General features: G+C 44.0%; 1 protein-coding gene across 1 annotated transcript in view; it reads right to left on the reverse strand.

Moving 5' to 3' along the window:
• Positions 1-2,107: 2,107 nt before the first annotated feature.
• The window catches only part of PLCH2 (phospholipase C eta 2), a gene marked incomplete at its 3' end in the record, with an annotated part of 65,945 nt that continues 41,779 nt past the window's right edge, over positions 2,108-26,273 (reverse strand). Inside the window, exons 7-23 of the mRNA XM_079326173.1 lie at positions 25,528-25,621; positions 21,748-21,951; positions 20,613-20,733; positions 19,259-19,430; positions 18,899-19,006; positions 17,571-17,729; positions 16,750-16,842; positions 16,175-16,275; positions 15,782-15,879; positions 15,316-15,498; positions 14,837-14,944; positions 14,538-14,662; positions 14,056-14,140; positions 13,459-13,605; positions 12,477-12,556; positions 8,043-8,382; positions 2,108-3,750 (exon numbers count right to left, since the gene is read on the reverse strand). Of these exons, the coding sequence (XP_079182299.1) occupies positions 2,108-3,750; positions 8,043-8,382; positions 12,477-12,556; positions 13,459-13,605; positions 14,056-14,140; positions 14,538-14,662; positions 14,837-14,944; positions 15,316-15,498; positions 15,782-15,879; positions 16,175-16,275; positions 16,750-16,842; positions 17,571-17,729; positions 18,899-19,006; positions 19,259-19,430; positions 20,613-20,733; positions 21,748-21,951; positions 25,528-25,621 (3,861 nt within the window). The remainder of the gene's footprint in view (positions 3,751-8,042; positions 8,383-12,476; positions 12,557-13,458; positions 13,606-14,055; positions 14,141-14,537; positions 14,663-14,836; positions 14,945-15,315; positions 15,499-15,781; positions 15,880-16,174; positions 16,276-16,749; positions 16,843-17,570; positions 17,730-18,898; positions 19,007-19,258; positions 19,431-20,612; positions 20,734-21,747; positions 21,952-25,527; positions 25,622-26,273) is intronic.

The following is a 26,273-nucleotide window of genomic DNA, read 5'->3' on the forward strand; positions in this document are numbered from 1 at the left end:
TTTTGATATCTCAAAGTTTAAATTTTGTTACTGTTTTGGTATCTGAGAGTTGAAACTCTTGTGACCGAGTGCTACTAAAATTAGAACCAAGAGCCCCTTTCCAGCTCCACAAGTGACAACCCTTCCAGGAGGAGTGTGAAGGATGTGAAATGCACTTTCACTGTGCACTTTGCTGGGACAGGAATAGAAGTGATTTTTCAGTCAAGTGACAGGTGAAGAGCAAAATTGTGCTGCAGCATTTTCAGCCAGGCTTTAAACCCCTCAGTGATGAAACAGGGCCATCTGTGTTACTTGTACAGCTGCTCCTGGATGGATCAGCTCCTTCTGTCTCTTTGGCTACTAATTCCAGCAGAGTTTTCATCCCTGCAGCCAGGGCTCTGCCCCAGCCCCTGTGCTGTGTCTCACACCACAGAATGTCACTCTGCCAATCCTTGCACATGTTCTGGAGGACCTGAGAAAATCTGAGCTGGGTCTGTGCTGGCTACCCCTCTGTAAAAAAATAAAATTAAATGTTATCCGCAAAGGAAGTCGAAGAACAAAGCATATAGAATGAACCATGTTTGTGTATCACAAACCCCAGTGTTGTGTTATAGCTAGAGTCACCAGCTGGAAGGTTAAATATGTTTATTTTAGTAGTGTAAGGTGGTTTTACAAACAAATTCTTAAGTTTTGCAATATACACAAAAGAATCATTACAAAGGCAAAATATCCTCTCAATAATAGGGACTCTATGCAGCCTGAAATAAAATTAAACCTCTGTTTCTCTTTAAAATGCATCTTAGTAAACATTCTTCTCCATCACTGATAAAATGTACATCTATAATAAATGACATCATAATTGGGGACTGTGGGGACACATGACAACATCCCTAAAAATAAAAAGTAAAAAAAAATGGGGAGGAAAAATTATTACTCTGTTCAGGTTGTTATTTAATTCTAAATATGTCCATCTAAAAAAATTAAATATCTCTCTTTTTTAAACATATCGTTGAAAATTTTGCATGGCAGTGCAATACAGAAATAGTAAAATTCATCCAAAAAAAGTGCTATGTACAGCAGCATTGTTAAAATACCATAAGAAGGGACAGTGCTGTTTCAAGATAAGACTGACATGCTTTGTAGCCATTTCTGAAGTAAATCAGAAGATATTTCCTGTCTATTTTTAGCCATTCCCTTCTCTGCCCTGTCTCAATTTCCTCAGACAATGCCTTGAGACAAGGAACAGTCACAGTTCAGTTGCAGGGTGTGCATGTGTACATGCATGTGCAGACATCTCTTTGCATACACACAGGTGTATATATATAGATATATAGATATATAAACAGGCTGGGTTTATAAAAGCATTGCTTTGGAACGGGAGAGCTCTTCTTCAAAGAGAAAATGTGGATTTTCACTGAAATAAGCAGGTCCACGATGGAAGATGGACTGTATCTATCACATCATTAATTCATACCCTCAGAGGCCTCAAACTCTTCCAGAAAACAAAACGTGATTCTAAGTCCAGCCTCCTTACATGGATCCATGATTTGTGAGAGCAGAATTTACCTCAGCATCACATTTAGCTATTAAACATCAAGGTTGCCTATTGTCAGAAGAATGATTGAAATTAGTAAAGACCAAGAGCAAACTGCAAACGCCAGAAGTGGTCACACACACAGGAGGCCGAACCGGAGGCTGGGCAAAGCACAATTAAAAACAAATCTCATCTGTCCTTTGGGATAAGGTGGGTTCAGGGAGGGCTGGGAAGCACCGAGCCTGGCAGGATGGTCTGGGGCCTCTCAGGTGGCCGTGCTGGCTGTGACAGGGGCACAGACAGCGCCCAGCGCCGCGGGGTCACAGTCTGAGCATGAAGAACACCTCGGGGTCACAGTCTGAGCATGAAGAACACCTTGGGGTCACAGTTTGAGCATGAAGAACACCTCGGGGTCACAGTTTGAGCATGAAGAACACCTCGGGGTCACAGTTTGAGCATGAAGAACACCTCGGTGTCGGGCTGGCCCTTGGGCGAGGCCGCCGGGGCGCCGTGGCCGGCGGGGTCGGTGCAGCCGGCCCTGCCCACGCTGCAGGCGCCCTCGGGGTTGCCCCTCTCCTCGATGGGGTTGCCCCTGTCCTCGATGGGGTTGCCCCTCTCCTCGATGGCGCTGCCCCCGAGGCGCGCCCGGCCCTGCAGGCGCTGCCTCTCCTGGGCCTGCCGCGCCCTGTTGGCGATGTAGCGCACGCGGCTCTGGCTGCGCGACGACGAGCGCCGCAGCAGCCCCGCGCTCTCGCCCTCCTCCTCCGACTCGCTGGGCTCCAGGCTGATGGGGGACGTGATGTCGTTCTCCTGCTGGAAGGCCGTCAGCCTCTTCAGCTGCTCCGTCAGCTCGTCCTGGGGCCTGGCCTGGCCGCGCAGGCCCGAGGAGCGGCGCTGCTCCCGCATGGAGCGCGTGACGAAGCTCCTGCTGATGCTGCGGTACTTGCTCTCAAAAGTGCACGCGATGTCGTCGGAGGTGAGGTCCCCGAGGCTCTTGGACTTCGCCTGGTTATTCCCAACCGCGTCGCGCGCTTTGGATTTGTTGGAGGACTGCCTGAGACTCTCCATGTAGAGCCTGCTCCAGGTGTGCCTCCTGGGGATGGACGAGAAGGCGTCCGGAGGGCTCCTGGCCAGCGGCCGGGGGCACAGCTCGTCGGCCGGCAGCTGCCCGCAGCGCAGGTTGGGGTTGGACTTGCTCTTGCTGACCATTGGCATCTCGCGGCTGCAGGCGGTGGCCGAGCGCGGCCGCATCCCCTTCCTGATGGCCAGGGGCTCCAGGCTGTCCCGGTGCAGACCCAGGGGCTCCAGGCTGTCCCGGCGCAGACCCAGGTCCGGGAGGCTCTTGCGAGCCAGGCTGGGCAGGGACAGGTCGATGACGGTGTCGTTGGAGGACATGCTGGACGAGGAGGACATGCTGTCCCGGTGGCTGCTGCAGTCCAGCTTGCTCCAGATCCGGTCATTGACAGTGGCATCAAAGTACACTTCTGCTGCTGGAGACGGGCTGCTGGGAATTTTTATTAAGGCTGAGGAGTCTGATGTCTTCAGTCCTTCATTCTTTGCCCTTCTTGCCAAAGTGTTAGAGCTCGTGTGAGGAGCAGAGACAGGGAGAGCCTGTGCAGCCTGGCCTCTCTGGGGAGAGTCTGCCTGTGTGCCTGTAATGACATTGCTCTGCTGGGGTGGAACAGCTGCTGCACCCAGGGTTTGCACTTTGGATTCAGAAGTGCTTTTCATGTCTGTTAATACCTGACCTGGTTGGTTGTTTTGCTTCTGGCAGTCTCCTACAGCTTGGCCAGCACTGTGATCTGCTGCCTCTACCAGCCTGGCTTTTTGGGGATGTGCTGCTGATCCACCCTGATCTTCAACCTCACTGCACCATGTCCAGCCATTTCCTTCTGTGGGACATCCTGCCACGCTTGTCCTCTCATCCTCTGGGGCTACTAAACCTGTGTCAGCTGCTCTTGGGACATCCTGCCTTTGGTCTTCTGCAGCCAGATCTGTTCCTTGTTCTCTGGAGGGTGGGGGCTCTTGAGGCTGGTTGGGTGTGCTGCTTCCTTCTGATGGGGCTTCAGTGGAATGGTCAGACCCAGATCCTTCCTCAGAATCACTGTAAGGGGTAATGGGCAGAGGGAAGAGAGGGCTGCAGTGATGGTTCTCATTGGCAGGGACAGGCTCTTCTGTGATTGTTTCTAGGCTGCATAAAGAAGTGACTGACCTCTGGATTGAGAAGTGGCAGACATCTGGAGTGGGAGGCATGAAAAGAGAAAGAAAGAAACAAGAAAAACAGAGATACAGGGTTAGTTATCTCTTACAAATTACAGCTTATTCACTCATTCCTTATGTGCTGCCATTTTGTTCTCAAGGTACTAGTTGCCTATGCTAATAATGATTTTAAAAATGTGATTTCAAGTGCCTGGCCAAAGGCAGCAAAACAGTTTGCACATTCAGTTTTAGCTGCACAAAGCCCTGTTGCTTCAAGAAATCTCAGTCCATGTACAGCAGCACCATGTGACTGTTCTGGTTTTCTTATCAAACAACAACAGTACCCAGCAATTTTTGCCCTTTGTGTCCCCTTTTGTAAACCAACTTTGCTTCCTCCACCATTCAGCACCACTTGATTTTCAGTTTTCCTTCCTTCCAGCACTCAAACAGGTCAGGGTATCAGAGCACAACCAGAGCATGTGCAATAATCAAAACACCAGTTTGACCAGCAGATGTGATCCCAATGACCAACCACTCAGAAGAGAAGCAGCACAGGACTTGTGGAGCAGATTACAAATGATCTGCAGACAGTGGAATGTTGGCAATGGGACTTTTAAAAACAAAACCAAAGCTTTAAACAGACTTTGTTCTTCCAAAAAAACCTTGGTAATTTCTATTAAAAAAAAAAAACTCTACAGACAGATGGGTCATGAACAGCAGGCTGAGAGTGCAACCCTGGAGAATCACTACAGCCACCAATTACCTGGAGAAAATGCTCCATTCTCTGCAATGTTTATCACCTGCACCCTGGGAGCCACAGCAATCATGCCAAAAAGATTATGTCCCATATCTCCAAAGCACAGAGCAGACATGCATCCCAGAACTAACAAAGCACCACTGAGCCAGACCACGACCTTAAGGATACAGGAGCAGGTAATTATGGGGCAGCAAACAAGCAAAAACCAGGAGTACAGGCAACAAGGTGCTTGAATCAGGGACACTCAGCAGACATTACCTTTGACTTGCTTGTCCTTTCAGTTCTTAACTAGAGAGAGAGAGTGTGCATGTAGAATAATAGGACAGAACAGAGGAAAAATCCAGTTAATGTAGGGAAGGCAGGTGCAGATAACAGGATAAATTAGTGCTGAGGGAGGGAAAGGAGATGTACAGGAATATTCACACATGGTTGTAGGATCCTAAGAATTTCTGACCAACCAGAGCACTCAATGGAATCCACACATGGACAGATATTAAGTTCATTTTTTTAGTCATAGAAGAATGAAAATATTTGTTAGCATTGAAGAAACACTCCACTGGACAGGAAAATGGAATCACAGAACCATGGAATCACAGAATCATGGAATCACAGAATCCCAGAGTGGGTTGTGATAGAAAGGACCCTAAAAATCATCAAGTTTCAAGTACCCTGACAGGATGCAAGGACACCTTCCAGGCTGATGGACTCCTTAAAGCCTTTTTCCTAATGGAAAACATCACCTTCACTCCCAGAACCTGCCCAGGGAGTACCAGCCTTTCCTTTGGCACCAGGATTTTTTCCAGTTCAGTGCAGGAACTCAAGGATGGGAGCAGCTCTTCCCTGGCCTGTCCTGCATTAGCTGGGAGTGTTGGAAGGGAATCAGGCACGTGTGCCCATAATCCAAACCCAACATTCCAGACTCTCAGTGTCTGGAGGAGTGTCAGGGAGAGCCCAGAGCTGATCAGACCTGTGAACTCTCCTTCTCCCCATCCAGCAGCACAGACTGGGGCACGTTTGGAAGGGAAATCACTGGAAATTGCAATGCTGGTGCCCTAAAGGGCCAGTTAGAGTTTCCTGCCTTATCCTGGGGGCACTTTCCCCAGCAGAATGCCAATTCCCAAGTGCAGCCATGGAGCTGGTTTCCCTGGTTTCCTGGCCCAGGGCATGGCCTTGCAGGAGGATGGGAAAGGGAGCTGTTTGTGCAAACAGAGGGGCTGTCACTGGACCAGCAGCAGCCAGTCCAAGGCACCATTTCACCATTTTAAGGGTTTGCTGATTCCATGCTTGGGAAGTCAGATGGATTTAATCAAATTTCAAGCATATCACAATATTTGTTTAGTGACTTGGGGGGGCTGGCAGGGGAGCTGGCACTGATAATGGGAAATGGTTTCATATGTCACAGTACTCAGAGTTTGTGAAAAGCCCAATGCCAATAATTTAGGCATAGAAAGAGTTCTGCTGCTTTGGATTAGCTGCAAGTCACGGGAACCAGAAAACTTTGCCCCTCCCATTGTCCTGGTATTTTCCTAAAAACCCGAAGTAGATACTGGAAAAATACATGAAAAAAAAAAAAGTATAATAAAATAGAAGGTAAATTGCAGACACCTAACCAGATGAAATTGGTCAAATAAATAAAAATATTTCAAATTTCTATATGAGGCTTCCAAAGAAGCCCACTATAGGTGGGTAGTTACAATCTGTTACTGAAAAAGGGATTACATCTTAGAAAAAGCACCAAAGTCATTTCACTGTTCTTAAAAATGTAACCATCAGTGTCCAGATTTCCTGGACAATTAATGAGGAGGGTGAGGGATTTGAAGATGAGCTCTTGCAGTCACAACCAAAAGCTGTATTTCCTACTTTCTCCTTTCAATTCTGTGAAGCAGAAAATTCTTATCAACATCTCTTTCCTTCTCTCCCATGCCTGCCAAGCCAGGAGGAATAATGAAATTCTAATTATTAAAAAATTTCCTTTGATGGCCTCTGCTTTGATTTCCCATATTTGTGAACCCCAGTTCATGGTACAGGTGCAGTCACACAGTCCCAGTGACCACATTCCTGTTCCTGCTGTGAAACAAGCACAGGATGCTGCAGCTTTAGGAAGTTTCCTCTAGGGTGGCACATTTTGGATTGCAGTGGGGAATGCCAGGAGTGCCCCAGCCTGGCTGATGCCAGGGAGCAGCAGATCTCACACCCTGTGCTGTGCTCTGCCCTCAGGGACTGTGGAACAGCACAGCACAAATGTTTGCATACACATTTGGGACCTGAACGGGCTGCTGTGTTTATAAAATATTATCTCCTGAACACCCCAGGGCAGAGAACTCCATCCAGTAATTCCTGGACTGACAGCAGTGACTTTGCAAGATCTTTGAGGGGGGAACAGGTTTAGTGTTATCAGAGAGCACATCAGACACCATTCCTGATGTGGTTATCCCTCAGTGGAACACAAAGGCTGAGAATGGAAATATTGTTTGTTGATGCGGGTTTTCCATATTCAATCTCACTTAATGCTCTGGTTTGGATCTTAAAATTTACTTAGTATCATACCACATTCACTAAGAAAACCAAGGAAACAAAAAAACCCTGAATGAACAACCCCAACATTTATGGACTACTGACAGTGTCACTACTGCAGATGGTTAACTAGGCATGGCAGGGACTAATCTAAACCAGACACGTCTACAAAAAAGAAAATAAAAATATTTATGCAGATTATTTTTTTCTGTCATTGCCAAAATTTAAAAAAAAAAAAAGACCTTTTGACAGCCAAACAACATAGAGGAGCTTCTAAGTAAGGATGCTATGCAGAAGCTGAGACAATGATGTGATCTACAGTGGAGAAGGGTGAAGAAAATCTGGTCTTACCAGTAAAGAATATAGGGGATTTACTTCGAATTTCCTCCAATTTTTGAACGAACAAGGCATTCATTTCCCTCTGTAGGGTGCCCACTTGCCTTCGAGAGGGTTCAGACCAATGCTTGGGGAATTCTGGGCTTCCAAGGCTTTCTAGACTGCTGGAGTTGGAGGATACAGAGCCATTGCTGGCTGCAACCAAGTTGACAGTGCTTCCATACTTGCCACCTGCTTGGCACTGCCACCGCTGCCGGGAATGAGCCTTCATCCCATGACACTTGGAGTCACCACTCCTCTTCCCTGGGCTCACAAAAGACTGGGTGCTCCTTGCCAGGTCACCTGCAGTTCCAGGGCTGCTGCAAGGCTGCAAATCTGAGTGTGGCCTGGGCTGCCCTCTGACAACCCAGGTCCTGAGCTCTACCCTCTCCTCTGCACTGCTGCCCTGCCCAGGGTGCAGGGGGTCTCTAGCAATGGGCCTGCCAGGGTGGTCACTCCACGGCCCCTCTGGGTCAGGGCTGTCTTTGGAGCCAACCATGCATTTCATGCAGTTGGTGGCCACTCCGATCCTGCCCGAGCTGTTGATGGCACAGCGGGCGAAGACGCTTTGCTTCTCTCCCTGGGGCTCCTGCAGCCTCACCCTGTGTGCCCTGGGCAAGGGCTCGCTGAAAGGAGCCCCGGGCTGGGCACAGCTCTGCCCTGCCCCTCTGGGACAGCCCTTACCTTTCAAGCCCTTGCCAGCTGCCTCCCCACCGGCACCGTCTCGGGGCGCTGGGGACGGGGAAGCACTTTCTGGCTCTTGCACAAAGCGAGGCTGGGAGGCAGCTTCCACTTCCCTCCCCTCTCCAGCCCCTGCAGAGCTGCTGTCCTTTGTGTCCAAAGCGATTTCAGGAAATCCCTTCTTGTTCTTCTTCTGGCTCTTGGTGGGTGCGCTGGCCGTGCGTCTCAGGATGTGGCTGCTAAAGGAATGTTTGCGATGGAGCTGCCCAGCAGCATGACTGTCCAGAGAGGCCTGCTTTGGATTTCTGAGAAACAGCCCTTTTAGACCTAGAGCTTGTTTGGCCTGCAAAAGAAATAAGAAAAGAAGCAAAATATAAAAAGTTCCCCTATGAAAAATGTCAGGTTCTTCCTCTGGGCGCAGGAGCTCATGAACAAATGATCGTTCACGTACAGAGTCTCCTGCTGTATTCTAGCATCAGCATGAGAATAACCCAGAAATAGGACAGGCATTAAAAATGAAAAAAATCACTAACAGCAGCCTTGCAAAATAACACATCTCTTTTTTTTTTTTTTTCCTCAGCTATGTTTTTAGATAACATTTTCCAGCCACACTTATCTCAGTATTTGTCATAGTTTTCTTTCTAGCATGTAACTACTTACAACATCTACATAAACATTAGAGCTACAGAAAAGACAAAAAAGAAGATAAATACTTCTGTCTACAAGGATTTGATTCTGAAAGCTGAAGAGTTTCTCAGTTTCACCCAAAGCAAATGTATTTAAAGTCCTTGCTGTAAATGCTTATTCTAGGGAGTGCTGGGAAATAAACACTGACCATAAAATAGAATAATTTTTCAGTATAAAGGAGATCTACACTTCAATTGAGTTGAGCACTGTCATGAGTAGCAGTTAACTCTACACACACACACAAAACATTATTGAGTATTTCAATTTCTACCTTGTGATTACATTTTGGTAATTTTTCCTACCATACAACATTTATCCCAAGGTGTATGTTTTCAGCACTGAGGAAACACACTATAAACAAGGGAAGTTAGTCAGTGTCAAAATACAGTTCTCCATAGTCTTCAGTAATTATTTAAGCATGAAATACATAAATTCACCATCATAAATCTCCCACCACCATACAACTGATTTACATTTCAATGAAACAGAGTTCCAGCATTCCTGCAAACATTCCAGGTGTACTTGCCAACTTTTCAAGCAGCAGGCTGATGCCTGAGACAGTGCTGGTCTGCTCTGTGCACAGAGATCACTGGAAGCACAGAAAGGCATTTCTCTTTTAATCCACTTCTCCCCCTTTGTTCTCTTTATTTCCCAGTTAGATCAGACTCCTGAGCAGCTGCAGCATCAAGAATGAATAAACCCAGGGCACATCATGGTTGAAATGCATTTTCAGGAGCCCATGGCAGAACCTGACCAGAGCCACACTTGCACTCTCTGTCATTTCCAATTTTGCCCTCTGATGTCACACGAGGTCACACTTCTGCAGTGCCAAACAATGGCACAGAAGTGTCTCATTTAACTTACAATAGTCTTTCACTCCCAAATAAATATTTGAGTGCATGCTCATGCATCTCCAGTTCTGCTGTGCAGGATTTAATGGACAGATATTGGCTGCCCTGTGCACTGAGCTTGGCCTAAGAGCTGCTTTTACCCCAAGTGTCCTGCCCAAGCTGCCACAAGGAGCAATAAAAATGTTCATAATATTATTTTTTTATACAATATTTAGTCAGTTATAGTTGACTGGAGTTTAGTTATCACGTGCCAATTTCCAGTGTGTGTAGGACATTAATCAAAAATTACCTTTAGGATAAGATAAAGATGGTGGGGTTTGATTTTTCCCATGCAAGGCAAATATTAAATACTGGAAAAATTTTCTGTAAGAGCCAGACTATTGAAGAGTCTGCTTGGATTACTGGGAGACAAGTTGGCAAGTATACGAATTTATTGCTATAAAAATCAGACAATATTTGCAAAAAAATCCAGAAAAAATTGTCATACAAACAACACAGAAAAACAATATCCACCAAAAAGAAAAGGGAAGCACTGATGGAATGGGTGACACGAAGTGCAGGGCCCCAGGTGTCATTCTGGCTTGTTTGGTGCAGCTTTATTAAGCTGGACACTGTTGCTTGAATCAGTGGAGTGATTCAAGAACCCAAAGGCAGATTTGGTTAACTTGAGGGGAGGGGGAAAGTTTTAAAAGAAGGAAAAAAAATAAAAGAGAGCAGTTTTGAGGGAGATCCAGGACATTGTGCTTTCAACTCCCAGCCCAACTTTTACAGGGCTGTTTCACTCTCTAAAGCAGATTTGAAAAACAGCACAAGAGGCTTTTCACAATTTAGCACTGTGAAAGGAGAGGTTTGAATCACAACCCTCAAGAGAAAAGGCAGAAAGAGGGAGAAGCTCAGGGAAAGGAGAGAATGGCAGAACTTTTATCCTGGATCTGCTTCACACAGGGGAGGGCTCCTGGCTGTCAATGACCCCACAGGAGCAAATGTCACCATTCATGGTCCATGAGTTGGAGAGCTGGAAATGCTAACGAGGAAATGCTAATGAAGCTACCAGCTCAAGGCATGCAGGTGTGTGGTGGTGTCTGCACCTCCCTGGGGAAGGAGGGGGTACCTTCAAGGCGTCTAAAAACGCTCTGCTTCTAAAAGGAGACTTTTTTGACATAGAGAAGCCCACTGAAATCACAAACAGACAGAGTAAAGGCAGAGTAACGGTGAGGGAGGATCTCAGAGATAGAAAAACCACAAGAAATTCTGCACTACACCAGCAGAGCACAGAAGAGACAGAAACAAAGAAAAGCCTTTCCAGGAAAATGAGCAATCTGAAAGAGACTCCACACACAAGTTAAGGAGAAAAAAAAAAATAATAAATTCTAAGGGTGTTTTAGTAATACCAAGCTACTGAGCAGGTGGAATATCTCCATTTATAAAAATGTCCCAAAATGTCAATGTTTACATTAGAATCTCTGGTTTAATAAAGAACCAGGCTGATAACTGGGGTGATTTTTCTGCCCATAATTAAGAGAGGAGAAAATAAAGAATTCTTATTTGGACAGCACTCTGTTAACCAAAATTCAAAGCAAAAATTGATTCAGACAGACCAAACCAGGAAGGGGATGTGTAATATCTGTTCCACATTTTCAGTAGTTTTCATTAAAAATTAGAAATAAAAAAAATAAATTAAAAAAAACAAAACAGAACCACAACACATACAGGCTATCCTTCCAAATCCTCCTATTTTGTCAGGCCACAGAGTCACTTCTCAAACCAGCAAACCCAGAGAGACTGCAGTGACAGTGTTCTGCAGGGAACACCAAGAAAATCTACATCCCAAAAATATTGCCAAAGTTTAAATGGACAAATTTCTGCAAACTATCACCAACCAGTGGCTCATGAGGGAGTTAATAATTATGAAAGGCTAGAAAATGAAGGCTAAACATAGAGAATTTTCCAAAACAGTTTTGAATATAAAATACTTCAAACATTGAGAGGATGAACATTGTCCCTTCCTTCAAACACTGCTGGCAAGGGCAGCGACTTGGAAGCTGCTGGAGTTTAGTAACTAAGCTGTGATTGAAGTGCAGCTGTTAGAAATGCTGATTTCCCATTCAGGAATTGCAGGAATTGCCCTTGGCAGGAGGACTGGGCAGTCCCAGGCTGCTGGATGCCTCCTCCTGCTGCCACAGTGCTGACACTGCACCTCCCTCCTGTGATCCTGCAAAGTGCTTTGTGCCTGATTTCAATGACTTTAACAGCACTGGGGGGACAGGGGATCTCTCGTGTTTAAATGGCTTAGGAAAAGTCTGAAATTGGGGCTTTGCTTTTGTGGGAATTGAGATGTGGCAGCCTGAGAGTTGTTTCCTGCATGTGGAGCAAACACATCCTTAATAACAGGCAAGGAGTGAAAATATGTCCAGCTATTACTAGCATTACCTTTCCTCTGCATTTTAAGAGTTATTATGGCAAAAAATCCAAAGCAAATAAGCTTGAAGAATTGAATTAAATTTAAAATACAAAACATCAGGCAGAGCCTTTATGGCATCAGCTTTGCAGGGAACAAGTGCTCAGGGTTAATGTGTGTAACCTTTGGCTCTGCAAGGTGCACTCACAGGACTGGGAACAATCACATTATTTATATAAATGTGTCCTGCAGTGAAATAACCTTCCCCTCTGGCTTCCTCTAACAGAACTGCAAGAATCTCTTCTATAACTTTCCCTGTGACTTGTCTTTATCTCCCTGGATATTCAGAAAGATCTCAGGCTACCATGGCAAGCACAGGGATCAATTTTACTCAAAGTGAACAAAAATTTCAGCCTGGACCTTCACCCAAGGAGCCTCCCTGGTGTGAGACAAGATCCTGGCAGCTCCTGTGGGGGTGTTGCACACCACAGAGACACTCACCTTACCACAGATGTCATTTATAGCCACATGCACAAAGATGGAAGCTTCTTCTATGCCTTCCAGGTACACGTGTCTGTAACCTGAAACAGAGGGAGCAGAGCTGGCACGGGGCTGGGACAGGTCACAGGAGGAGCAGCTGTAGATTTTCCTTTTGTGAGCAGCAGAAGAGATGAAGCAGGTTTCTCCCAGCTCTTCCTCACAGTGAGGATCCAGGCTGCAGCATCACCTTGCCACTCTCAAACTTACAAACTTCACCCCCATTTTTTGTCATGATTTCATAAACCACCCGTGTCCTCTTTCATCCAGGGTCTATTATTGCTGCTGTCAATCCAGGATTTAAACTTGACCACATTCTCTCCTCTGGACTTTCAGTCCATTATTAAGGCTGCAAACCTTCCATCCAAGGTCAGTTTACTGAGACTGGATGTTTTGGTTTTTTATCCTAAACACAAACCTTTTTCTTTACTTTGAAAGGAAAGAAAAATACATACACAAGAAGATTTAATCTGAAAGATGAACTGAAAACAGAAAGATGAAATTGTCAGAAAATGCCATTTAATAACTTGGATCCCATCATAAGAATAGGTAATTTTCTGTTCTGTGTTAAGATACTACTCATAAAACCTGGCAAAACTCAAGAGTTTTTTAAAAACTGTTGTGAAGAGAGGAAAAAGCAATAAAGGAGCAATGATTCTGTATAGCAGCCTGCCAAACCCACAGTATTTACCCACCCTGCTTAACAATCTTACTCATTTCTGCAAAATCTACTCCCAAAAATCTAGAGTTAATTGATTTAGTCTTCACCACTGTACAAGTTCTAGAGTTAATTGATTTAGTCTTCACCACTGTACAGTCAGCAGCTAAGGCAGAGAACTCAGGGCCCAAACTCCAGTCTCTCCAGAAATTTCTGCTGCAGACACATTAATTTTTAATTTTCACAGGAAAAATCCCATCCCTGATTTGGGATGCCACCTTGCCCTACCTGGCATCATGCTGCTGAAGGCAATTGTCCTCTGGCCGATGAAATCCCTCCCGATGGGGTCGTGGTCCCACACCAGGAAACGGATCAGGGCGAGCTCTGGCATGTGCACTGTGAACACCAAGGTCTCCTCCCACATGGGGTTAAAACCTTGCCAAAGGGAGAATCAGCCTTTAGGGGGTCTCATTCACAAGAAATGAGAAGTCTGCCTGCACAGGGAATTAGGGTTTTCCTGGTTGAGTGGTGTTCTTGGAAAATCCAGGATTCCCACAAGGAGCAGCACAAGGGTTTGTGAGAACAGGGTTGGGTCTAACCTAAATTTGGTCCTGCTTCCAGGAGGGGTTTGGTCAACCTGCCTCAAAATACCCCTCTCTCACACATAATGAGAAAACAAATGTCTTGTTTCACACCAAGACCTTCAGCATATTCATAGCAACTCAGTCAAAATCCAAGTCTAATTAACATTAAAAATGCTGAAATCCAATTTTCAATGCTTTGTCATAATAGGTACCAAATCTTATCTACTCCTATTCTTATGAAAAACAATTGCCTATAAGAGGATGTTTCAATCATAAAACCCTAAATCCAAGATAATCTTACCATTATCATCAACAACTCTGGTTTGTTCTTTGAAGCAATCAACAGGTAAGCCTATAACTTCTACTTCAACAAATGGATCTATGATCTGAAAAAGAAAAAGCAACAAATATTAAAAAGGAAGAATGACAAAGATGAAACTCAAGCAAATGGCTTTTACAATATGGGCACTGTACATGAATGTCTGGGTAATTATTGATCCTGAGCTTTATGGAGTGGATTATTAAATTGATAAGATCTCTCTCCCTTTTTTTTTTGCTTCTGGAATTACTGTGTTGGCAGTTGGAGGAAAACCATCAAACCACTGCTGTGATGCTAAAAAATAAAGAAAACCACTTGAAGATGTAGGATGTTCATGGCCTAATTTATTAATGTTCTGTGTCTCCTGATAAGTTACTGCAGGATGTGAAATCCTCATCCTCAGCTCAGCCAGTATGGAAATAAACCTTGTGCATCACAAAATAACAACCATGGCTGTCCCATACCTCTCCTCTGTCTCCCAGCATGGAATCACGTGGTTTGGGAAGTTGTTGACCACTGATAATTCTTAGAACCAACTGTTTCTTCAATTGGCCAGGCAGTGGATCTTCAGAATTTGGATTAAAGACACCTGTAAGAATGAAGAGTCCCATAATGTGGCAGAAGTGCAGCATGACTTTAATTACAGATACCCTCCAGCTGGTTTGCTTCTGGCATCAGAAATGCATCTTTAAATAAAATACAAGACCCACACTCAATCCTGTCATGGAGTCAGTGAGCCACAGGTTCTGCTGGTTTGCCTTACCTTGACACATGCAGTTGGGTTTGAGGACATAGCCACAGTTCCCATTGGCACTAAATTTGGCCCGGTTCAGTTGCAGCATTCTCCCCTCTGACTGGTAGTTTAGTGCAACTATTTAAAAAAAAAAAAAAAATCAGTTTCAAATTTGACTTCTTAGATGCAAACAATCAGCTATCTTATGGAAAATAATTCTCTTATATAACATATAGTACAGCTTCAGGGAGAGAAGCTCTGCAAAAGAGCTGAACTCTGAAGCCCTCTTTCATTTGAGAAATTCATTTATTTCCATTTACCAGGCAACTCCTTGCATGTGAGACACACATTTAAGGTAATCAATCCAGAGACAGTAACAAGGAGGACTCAATGATCAGCAAAGCTGGACAAGCAGAGAGTGTCCTAAGGGGTGATTCCAGCACTCCTATTAAAACATCCCTCCCAAAACAGAACAAAACCATCAATAAACAATCTTGCTTTCTGCTCACCAAGCTGGCAGCCAGCATTCCAGAAGGGCTGGGGGTTGTAGTTGCTGGAGTCCACTCGGTAGGAGGAGGGGTAGATGCGGGACAGCTGGTGCTGGTTGAAGCGCAGGTACTGGGCTGGCTTCTGCTGCAGGATCTGGTGGGCTTTGGTTTCACTGAAAGATGAAACCTGCCAGCTGGAAGAGACTGCAGAGGAGATTAGAGGTAATCTCCTTATTCATTATTTATTGTCTAGATAAAGCTTTCAAAAGTGCATAGCGTTGGTTGCTTTTAACTATCGAGCATCGTTTCAGCAGACGCCACTCAGAGGGAACTCTGGGCACTTATGGTTGGGAAAGTGAAGCTGAATGTGAGGATGACTTCAATCTTCATTAAGAAGTCTTCTTTTAATGAAAAGATATGTAAGAACATAAACATTTCCATTTCTTTGTGTAGCAATTATTTTCACCAAACTTTTAGTTCAACTTACTTTCACTTTCAACATCGTGGCTGCCAACAGATTTTGTGTATTTCACCAGGTCAGACAGGGCCCTGGACAACTTCATTGTCTTCTTCTGTCTGTTTACCCTAGAAAGACAAAACAAATTAGCTTCCCACCAATTAAGGGGTAAATGTTATCTTTCACATTTAGGAATAAATAAGGGCAAAGAAATATACGGGACAATAAGAGCTCAAAATGCATAAAAAGTGCAAAACTTTGCTAGTTAGTCTGAACAGCACCAAGAGATGATTCTGGTGATTTTGTGGCAGATATTTTATCTCCCCACATTCCCACATCTAGACCAGAAGCAAACCTATTTAATGGGTGCATTTATACAGGTATATTTTAGCAACAAAGTTGTCCAATCCCTTGTTAACAAACCTGCTGTAATGTACAGAGCTCCTGGCTAAATTCCCTTGAGAATCCGAATCGTCTTCACCCTCTTCCAGACTTGATGCCTTTTTCAATTTACTCCCTTTTTTCTGTGCCAGAGGGAGATAAAACCATAATATCATAACAGTGTAATCAAAGTTTGAGCATCTGGCTACAATTCTGCTTTGTTATGCCAATGAGTGTGTTACTTAGGGAAAATGGAAAATGACAGCTTTCGTAACACTCGGCTCTGCAGCTAAATTTGCACATAGGGAAAACTCAGCCCAAGGTCTGAGCCTTGTTATAAAGGATGCACAGATCCTCAGATAAAAGGTGTAAATTAATTTTTGTGGTTCTCAGTTAGATTTTGGACTCTGTCAGACCTCCATGTGAATTGAATCTGTGCTGTTATGCACAGTGACAAGCAGCTCCCCAGCCTGTCTGTTCAGTGAGCAGCCTCAGAGCGAGGTGCTGCAGATGCTGCAGTTATGAAATTCCTCTCCACTGCGTGCAAAAATAATAAAAAAAACCAACCCTCCAGGAATCCAAGATGTGGTGCAGACCTCACCTTGGCAGGGGCTCACCTTGCGTTTGGAAAAGCTGCCCATGAGGGAGCGGCTGTGCCTTTTGCTGGCACTGAAATCTTCCCCAGATTCCACATCATCCTCAAGTTTACTCTGAAACAGGCAGAGAGGGAACACAGGAGCTCAGACAGAATGCTCAGGCAGCCTCTGGATATCAGCACAAACAGAAAGGGGGTTTAGCAGTGGCTGTTCTGGGTTAACACCTCTGCTAAAGGGTTGGCCAAGCCTTGGCCTTGCAGTGGCTCTCACAAAAATGTCATGTAAAATATGTCATGTAAAGCTTTGGGTTTAAAACACATCCAAAACTCACCCCACTGAATGAATGGGAAGCTGATTTTTAGCTCTCATCCCTAGTTTAGTTTTAATCCCTGGTTATTACCCCTGCTTATTATTGGCAGATCTCCACTGGTTTTCATTTGTGTGGATCAATCTTCCCAAACTTTTTGTGGCTTATTACAAAGTCTGAAATGAGAATGCCTCAACTTCATGAAGTTGAGTACATTGTTATAAATTAGAGTTAATATAAAATTAAAATATATTGAAAATGCATAGAACAGAGAGAACTGGGGAACAAAAAGAGCCCAACTTTCATAAGCAGTTTTTATAATGGAAAATCAAATTCTTCCTGTTGAAAAGTCATTTCAGAGTACATTTCATGCTCCAATTGCTGTGTGAGCAAGATAAATAGTTTGTGTATCTGACAGTGATGTTCACCTGGCACCATCATTAACTGCATGAATTCAGCTATGAAGCTGAAGTTAATAGTATAAGATATATTTAGTAAACTGATGAAACACAAGTAAAATTCAGCATTAATTCACCTTCTTACTATCAGACTTCAGCCCAGCCTTTCCTGAGGATGGTAGAGTGGAAACTGCAAAATTGTTTGGATCTTCACAGTCACGGATTTTGGATTCTTTTATCAGTGAGTCAAGTTTTTTCTTTGCTATATTCTCCACTCTTTTCCTGTTAGCAGATGCCTGCAAACAGAACATTAAATCATTAAATAAAGCATCACATGAGCCCTGTGCCATGTCCAGGCTGACCCTGCAGCTGCAATAGGATTTGTTGGGAAAAGTGGATGGGAGATGCTTTAGAATCCTCTTTTCAGCACATCAAAGGCAAAATGCAAGAGAAGTCCTGTTCCCTGCTCTGTGTGCACCATGGCCCTTGTGGGGAAGTGGGGAAATAAAACTAAAAATAAAAATCAAGAGTTTTCTATTTCACTCAGGTCTTTTAAGGGGTGACAGATTGTGTTCTCTCAGTAGGCCTCAAGAATCCCCAGTTACATTTATCATGGATCAAGTTCTGATTTTCTGAACTCTTCAAAAATTCATTTTGGAAAGCAAACCAGGTGTAGCAAATCTCAGATTTAAAGCATCAGTAAACCTCAGCAAAATGAACTGTTAATAACAGAGATGGTGCTGTAAAATACTGAAAAGTGATATGCTAACATGTAATAACTTCTAAAAAGCAATGAAATTATTTTTCTCCTTTGCTAGTCTTATTCACAAAGAAGATTCTCTTTTAGATAAAAAGGATCAGATCTATAATACAAAATGAGGAAACAGCCTGAGGGAGAGAGGATTGAGAATGCAAACTCTCTCCAAGGCAATCAGGTTTATGTCATTAAATGGTTTTGCTGTGTTTTGTATTGTTTCTGCAAGGTGCAGTGGAACTTGCCAGAAGATTAAAGTGACAAAAATATGGAACTTTTAAAAAGGATGAAGAAATAAGGGATTTTCAGATTGAAGCCAGCAGAGATTTTCTTTACAGTACAAATCAACCAAGCCCAGCATCCAGCAAAGCAAAGGGATGCTCTGTAAAAATGACCACAATTTGATGTATGTAGAACATTTTCTTTTTTTGTTTGTTTGTTTGCATTTTAGGGGGATCACATAGTGATGCACTGAAGAATCATGAGATATTACTCTTTAAAATTTTAAACCTGAAGCATAACCCCTGGAGCAGGTGCTGCTTTAATGCACTTTTGCCAATCTGCCCCCATGAATGTTTAGAACCTGAACCACTTGTGATAAATCCCAAAGATCAGATCACACCCACAATCCAGAGAATTCCTCTGAGGTTTCCTCCCACTGGGATGGGAAGCCTTGCCAGACATTCACACTGGAATGGGCACTTTACTTACATCTCCATTCATCAGTTTACAGTCATCATCAATCTCATCAGCACTGTCCTCATCAGAAACTTCTCCTTCCTCTGCATCCTCGCTGATGGTGGCTGGAAGTTTCTTGCCCTAGAAGATAAATTTATTACACAGGCAGGGGAGCATGCAGCTCTTCCTGTGACATATTCCAAAAAACCCCAAAATTATTCAGAGCATCTTTTCAGGTTCTGATTGAGAAGACATTTATTCTGAACCTTAAGTAGCAGTTTCCCAAGGTCTGCTTTTTGTGAAATGATTTAAATTAGAGTGCAGTGACAACCAGGCAGAAATCCTCATCAGCACAGGCAGGAGGAGGGAGAGGACACATAAAACAGGGTTTACCTTAACCAGGATCTTCCCTTTAAGACTGGCTGGTGAAGGGAGCTTTGTGGAGTCATCGTTGTGCACAGAAGACAGATCCAGTTTGTCTCCCAGGATTTCTGTGAGATACTGAGCCATCTTCTTCTGCTGCACGATGCTGCAGTGGTTCTCAATGGACAGGATCACAGGGTACCTGCAGAGATTAGCATCACCTGCCAATTTGGCTTTTACAGCCCACTAACAACAATGTCATAGAGATAAACCTGCAGACAAAGCCTCTTCTACCAAGACACAAGTGTTGTTTCTAGTTTTAGTTTTGCTGTTCTCATTTATTGTTGATTATCCAGGCTGAGCAATGCCTGGCTGGTTGAAGATAAGACTTGTGGAACATCTACTCCAGTGTGGTCAGTGCCATGTAAAGCCACACTGAAGATGGATTTCTCTCCAGAGATGATGCTTCTTTAAGATCAACACAACAGCCAGACTATAAAGAAGTTTTGCAGTACTGAACTATTACAGATTCATTAATAAAAAATAAATTATTTTTATCCTGACATCTGGCCTTCATTAGCTCCTCATCAGGAATAATAAGGCTTTCAGCCACACCAACAGTTGATGATGTGGTCCCAGGTAATATTTTTGCAAAGGTTTAAAAAAACTGAACCATCTCATAAGCATTGCTTGGATTTGTTTACCATGACTTCAGGCAAACTGCAAAAAATCTCAGGCTCACAAGAAGTTTACCTGGTGTGAAAATTTAGTGCAAGTTTAGCTCTATTTGTAAAGGCAGATGGGCTGCTCTGGGGGAGCTACTGGAACATTTTTACAGCCATAAAGTAATTTCTATTTAAAAAAAAAAATTAGCTGGCACACACATTTTGACTGTTTGTGGAGGAGAAGAACAGTAACTGTCAAGGTATATGAAACTTCCCATGAATAATATTGATTTTCTGAGCTATGTACCTGTAGGGAAAATAATCTCTTTCAGATGAGCACTCTGCTTTGCCCACAATCAGGCTACTGTCTTTTGGATTCTTTATTCCCTGCCTTGTTTCCTATCCCTAGAGCACACAGATGTAGCCTTGGCAGCACCAGAGTGCACATCCAGAGAGACAAAGTGGTTCAAGTGTCAGCCTTGAACTAAAAACATTCCCAGGCAAACCCTGTTGTTCCTCAGGTGTTGTACAAGCTCAATAAAGCCACCTCCACACCTCTGTGCAGAATGTCCCTACTCAGCTTTGCCTTGGAAGGATCTGAAGGATTCCCCCCAGAAAACAGCTCCAAATTCTGTCTGGAATTTAGATTTTCACTCCCTGTACAAGGATGCCATGGAACACTGCCCTGAGACTCAAAGGTTGACAGGCTGGGTACATACTCATTCTTGATAAAGGCATATTTGTTGATGGTTTCAATCACATCTCTGAAGAGGATTTTGGAAGTCAAGGTGTATCCATGGTGGACAATTGGTTCCCCATCCGGCCCATCCCAGCAGTCAACTGTGGGACAGAAACAGTGACACCCATCAGAGCAGGAGACCTGGCCAGCACCTGTGGGAGCCCAGAACACCCTGAAATCCCCCAGCTGTTCCCCAAAGCAGGGCACAGGTTCATTCCCACCCTCACTGTGCTGAGCATCCTCCCTGGGAAGGAATTTCCTGGCCTTGACTTGTGCTGGGACCAGGTGCCTGTTCCCACTGTTGGAGAAATCCCCAAGAAACTCTTTTAACAAAAGAGTTAATTCTTTTAACTCTCCCTCTTTATGACAGGGAGAGGGATGACAGAGCAGAGCATTGCTTTCATTGTGCTCCTGCTGAACATGAAAAGGAAAGCAGAGAATCAGCCAAGCTGCTCACACCACAGACCAAGCCAAGACCACCTTGGATTCTTGCCTGACTTTATACTTGTCTATTATATTTCCATGAAATGTTTTAGTCCTCTGAAGCCAGTGGCACATCTACAATCCAACATGAGCAAACTGTATTTGCCTTCTGAAAAACTGTGAAAACACTTTGATGGTCAGAACATTAAAGATGATGATGAAACAGGCAGTGTCTCAGAAAGGCAGCAGGGATCAGGGGGGATTGCACAGAAAAGCCTCCTGGTCACTGCAGAGACTGTCACCATTTCACTGAATATTTCCCTGCAGAAATATCCACCTTCCTCTTAAGTGTGGCAGGAACTCTGCCATATTTGCCAGCCAGGTTGTCACACACTTGGCTAGGCAGGACAAGCACCAGTGCATTGTGCCCAACACCAGCATCCTCTCTACAACAGAAGTTTTACAAATTTTTTCCCCCCCCACTACCAGCAACACCATTCCTCAAATACCTGTTTTATTTCCATACCCAATAAAATTTCTCTATTCTCTCTCATTATTTTGTTGTTATTTATGAAAACACCATTTCCCAATGCTTTTTTTTCTCTCCCCAATTACCATATCCTGCAGAAATCTTTCTTCAGGGAGGAGAAACAAGACCACAGAGCCCCCTGAGAGCTCCTTTTGCTCTTTACCTTCCACGCAGCGACAGCCAGACTGCAGCACCCATGCATACATGTCCACCCTGGACTGGGACATCAGCTGATCTCCCATGAGGTAGGTGTTGTGTGAAGAGGTAATGAAATAGTGACTCAGAGGGTAGCTCATGTCCTGGTTCACTTGGTAATGCTCTGGGTTGAATATGTCCCCTGATGGACTCCTCATGTAATTGGTGAAACCTGCCAACAAGCAGCACTGTAAGTAATACAGTTTCATCCTTTCTGTTGCTGTAATCCTCCTAAAATGCATGCCTATATTCCCCAGCATGTAAGAGAATTTAAATTTAAATTTAAATTTAAATTTAAATTCATCAACATTTAAGATAAAGGAGTAGCACCATTACCCCCAAATTGTCACCATGACCAAGTGCAATTATTGTTTTTCTCATTGCTTTGTACATTTTTCTGCTCTGCCTTTCCAGAGAAAAATATGTATATTTAATCCAAACTGCTTAGGCTTATAACTTGTGTCAAAAGATTCTGCTAAGACATTGTGTCACATGGCATATAAAAGCCTCCAAAAATCTGCAGTCACATCCTGGAGGTGCTCCTCAGTGAAATCCTGTAAGATCTGCAGTATTGGGCTGCAAAGAGACAGGTTTTGATATATTGGGCTGTGCAGAGACAGGTTTTGATGGCCCAAATCTCTCCTCTCCTCTCCTCTCCTCTCCTCTCCTCTCCTCTCCTCTCCTCTCCTCTCCTCTCCTCTCCTCTCCTCTCCTCTCCTCTCCTCTCCTCTCCTCTCCTCTCCTCTCCTCTCCTCTCCTCTCCTCTCCTCTCCTCTCCTCTCCTCTCCTCTCCTCTCTCCTCTCCTCTCCTCTCCTCTCCTCTCCTCCTCTCCTCTCCTCTCCTCTCCTCTCTCCTCTCCTCTCCTCTCCTCTCCTCTCCTCTCCTCTCCTCTCCTCTCCTCTCCTCTTTCAGTATTTTCAGTATTTTCCCAAAAATACCAGAATAATGACAGTGCACATTGGCTTGTACAAGTTACCCTGTAATTTGGATGTCACACAAATCTGCCTGTGGAGTGGGGAGCTCTGCAGCACTGCACCAATGTCACTTCAGAGCTAAATTTCACTCCAGACTTGACACTGAAATATCAGTTTTCAGTGATGCTACCAGAAGAATTTATTTTCCAGAGCAGTAGGATGCTTGTAAATCCTGCAGACACCATCACCTGGGCCCTCTGTGTCTTGCAGTCACTACTCTTGTTCAGAAGCAAAGTTTTAGCAAGTTAGGGTTTTATCTTTGTGTGAAATTGCTGCTCTCAGATCTCCAGCAGACATTTGTGCAGGTACCACAGACACTTTTTGAAGCACTGTAAGTTCCACTTCAAATCTCTCCCAAAGGTTTTTCTTTCACCACCAAGGAAATACTCAGATTCCCATTCACACCCTGGCTTTGCTGACAGAGATGATGCCTTTGGTCAATAGGTTTCTGCTTCAAGACTTCTAATTCTCCTGACATTTCACTCATCCTGCCAAACTTCCAAAGGTCTTAACACACTTTGACTGTGACAAAATAAAATGCCACCTTTATGATGGCCCTTCTGGGCTACACATTTTGTGTTAAAAGTTTTATTAAAGGAAAAGAGCTGATAAACACAAATGGCAGCCAAAAACTTTTGAACAATACACTGGGACACAGTGCCAGGGAATTCAGCTCAGCCCAGCTGAATATTGAAGTCTCTTGGAGCACACACCACGATCAATGAGCAAATCAGTGACAGAGCCAGGGTGAAAACAAAAGATGAAGCAAGGCAGAGCAGCCACTGTGGAAAATGGATAGAGCACAGAGTGTGTCAGCAAACACACAGCCAAGCCCTCGTGGCAGGTAATCAGTTCTTCCTGCAAACCAATCAGCTGCTGCAAGATTAATTCCAGCACTGGGAGGGCAGTGCTGCAACACCACCATTGTTTGCTTTAAGCTCTTGTTTAAACATGATGTCATGATGGTTGTAATGAGTTCACACTAATTGGATTTATCAGTCCCAGGGGGAAGAAACAGGAATGGGAAGGTCCTGTCAGGGTGTCCCACTGCAGTGTCACACTCAGGGAAGGTGCTCTGGTGTCACTTTGATCAGCAGACAAAGGCAAAGCTTTTCTCTAGGAGATGTGAACAGCCCATTGTCACAGGCCAAGGTGCTCCATGACAAGAGCCCAGCTGAGGACACAAGGCAGAGCAGGCACATGAGTGACCAGGGAAGCACAAAGAGCCCTGTACTGTTATTTCACTATGCTGAAGTGCAGCCAGCGTGGGCAGGATGCTCCTCTCAGGGCTGAACCAGTTTGAGGAATGAACAGGCAGCTTCAGCTTCCAGGGCTTTGCATGTCAGTCCCCAGGGCAGCACTGGACTTGTTTTCTGGGAGACAGGAGACATCTAAAGTCTCACCTCCAAGAGAGGAATAACTCCTGTGTGTGTGCACACACATGCTGTACATGCAGACACAGATTTATGATTTTTAAGCAGCTCTTCCTCCTTTGTCAGCACCAGCCCAGCAGTGTGCCCTGCCAGCTCCTCTGGTTGGATGCTGCCAGGAATCTCCTGCATTAATTAAGCTCTAGATTAGATCTGTTCAGTTCTGCTTCACTTTCAGCCAATTCCTGGGGGGGTTAAGGTCACAAAGCTTTTTCCAATTGTCTCCAAAGGATCTCACCTTCTGTTTCCCCCTGATCAGGAGCTCTGTAGCAGACACCAGCAGAATGTCAGCATGCTGGACTCTCTCTTATCCTAACCCACAAAGTCTCTAATGTTTTATCATCCATTCTGAGGTAAAGCAATTGTATAGATTTTTTTTTTCTTGTTGTTTTTCTCTATGGAAACTTACAATAGTTTGAAAAGCCTACTCTTACTTTTGCAAGTATGAGGAAGGGAAGATAATGAACTCGCTTATTCATTATTTATTTGACTGCAACTGCCTGTAAAAACCAGAAAATGAAAAGAATGTCATCTGCTGTCTCACTGGCATTAGCATAAGCTTTAAAATAAATTGAAAATTTAGTCTGGAAGTAGAACAGACCTTGACCCATCCTAAGCAACCACCTTACACATTGTACCAGAAACTACCCACTTCTTCCTGCAGAAAACCAAACAACTTCTGTTCTGCCACTTTTCAGGATGACAACACACCCACAGAAATGGACAAGACTGATTTTCTAAAGGTCCAAGAACTTTTGCACAGAACCTAATTCCTGAGGAATGTATTCCCTTCCTGGAGTCAATAAGATAAGATCTGGCTGAAGATTTACTATTTAGAGGAAAGGACTTACAGCCAGCCCCCAAAATAACAGCACCAGCCTGGTGGTACAGCACTGATATATTTAGAGAGAAGGTTCAGCAGCAAAGGTCAGGAAGGCAGGACCAATTTCATCTATCATCCCACTCACATTTACTCTGGATCACATCACTCCTCTTATATTAAGACTTAAATGATTTCCAAAAATACCTGCAGGAATGATGCAACTAAATTCAACTGTATTTTCCAAAAGCACAGATAGAGACACCTCCAGTTCTAGCTGATTTCCAACGGCTGCTGCTTCATCCTGATATGTACCTTTCAAAACTCCTCCAAGGAAATCTGATTTCCCTTTAGGTTCCTCAGTAAATGGTAGATATTAAAACAAAAAAGCAAAAAAGACTGGAAACATGCTCAATCCAACATGACAAAATTCCACAGCTATATATTCTGCAAGCAGCAGCAATACTCTCCTGAGCATTGAGACAGTTCTCTTTCCCCCACAAATCTGCACCAGCCAGCTTACCATCAATTCCCAGGGCTCCCTCCTTCTTGTTCTCTGGGCATGGCTCAAACTTGCTGATGATTTCCAGGCAATGTTCTTTAGTTACATTTGTCATCTGTAACAGCAGCAAAAATGCAGTGTTAACTATTCATCACAGCTTCTCTGAGCTCTCCCCTCTGTCTCCAGTCCAACAACTGGGCAGATTATCCATAGTGGGACTCAGGATTTCCAGTTCCCCAGTGGGATTCTCACTCCTGTCAATCAGTGTCAGGTCAGATCAGAAGGGAAGAGCTCTGTGAAAAGTTTCTGTGCTATTGGCAGCTGCCTGATGACAGAGTTCTGCTTTGTAGGTCAGATCTGTTGTTAGGCACCACAGAGCATCCAAACAGAACGAGCTTTGTCACAAACCAATGGGATTTCTTCTCTTGTAGGATTAGAGGATTAGTTTGCATTATCAAAGGGTTTTTTTTCCTTTAAAATAAAACAAGAAAATGGCTCATCTTTATGCAGCAGACAGAAAAATCTGTTAGTAGCAGGGAAACAGAATCTGGACATAATGTTCTCAGGAAATCTGCTAACTTCAAGGTTGCTTTGCATTCTCAACTGAAAGAAAGTACAAAGGGAAATATATGTCTGTAAATGTTGTCATTTATGAAACCAGAGCCATTAATGTTGAGCTGTAACTTACATAATGCAATGTTTTAGTAACTTAATTTTAACACAGTCAATATTCCTGCTATTAACTGTTGATGTATTCTCTATTATCC

The sequence above is a fragment of the Erithacus rubecula genome (assembly GCF_903797595.1).
Source record: "Erithacus rubecula genome assembly, chromosome: 24".
Taxonomy (NCBI): Eukaryota; Metazoa; Chordata; class Aves; order Passeriformes; family Muscicapidae; genus Erithacus; species Erithacus rubecula.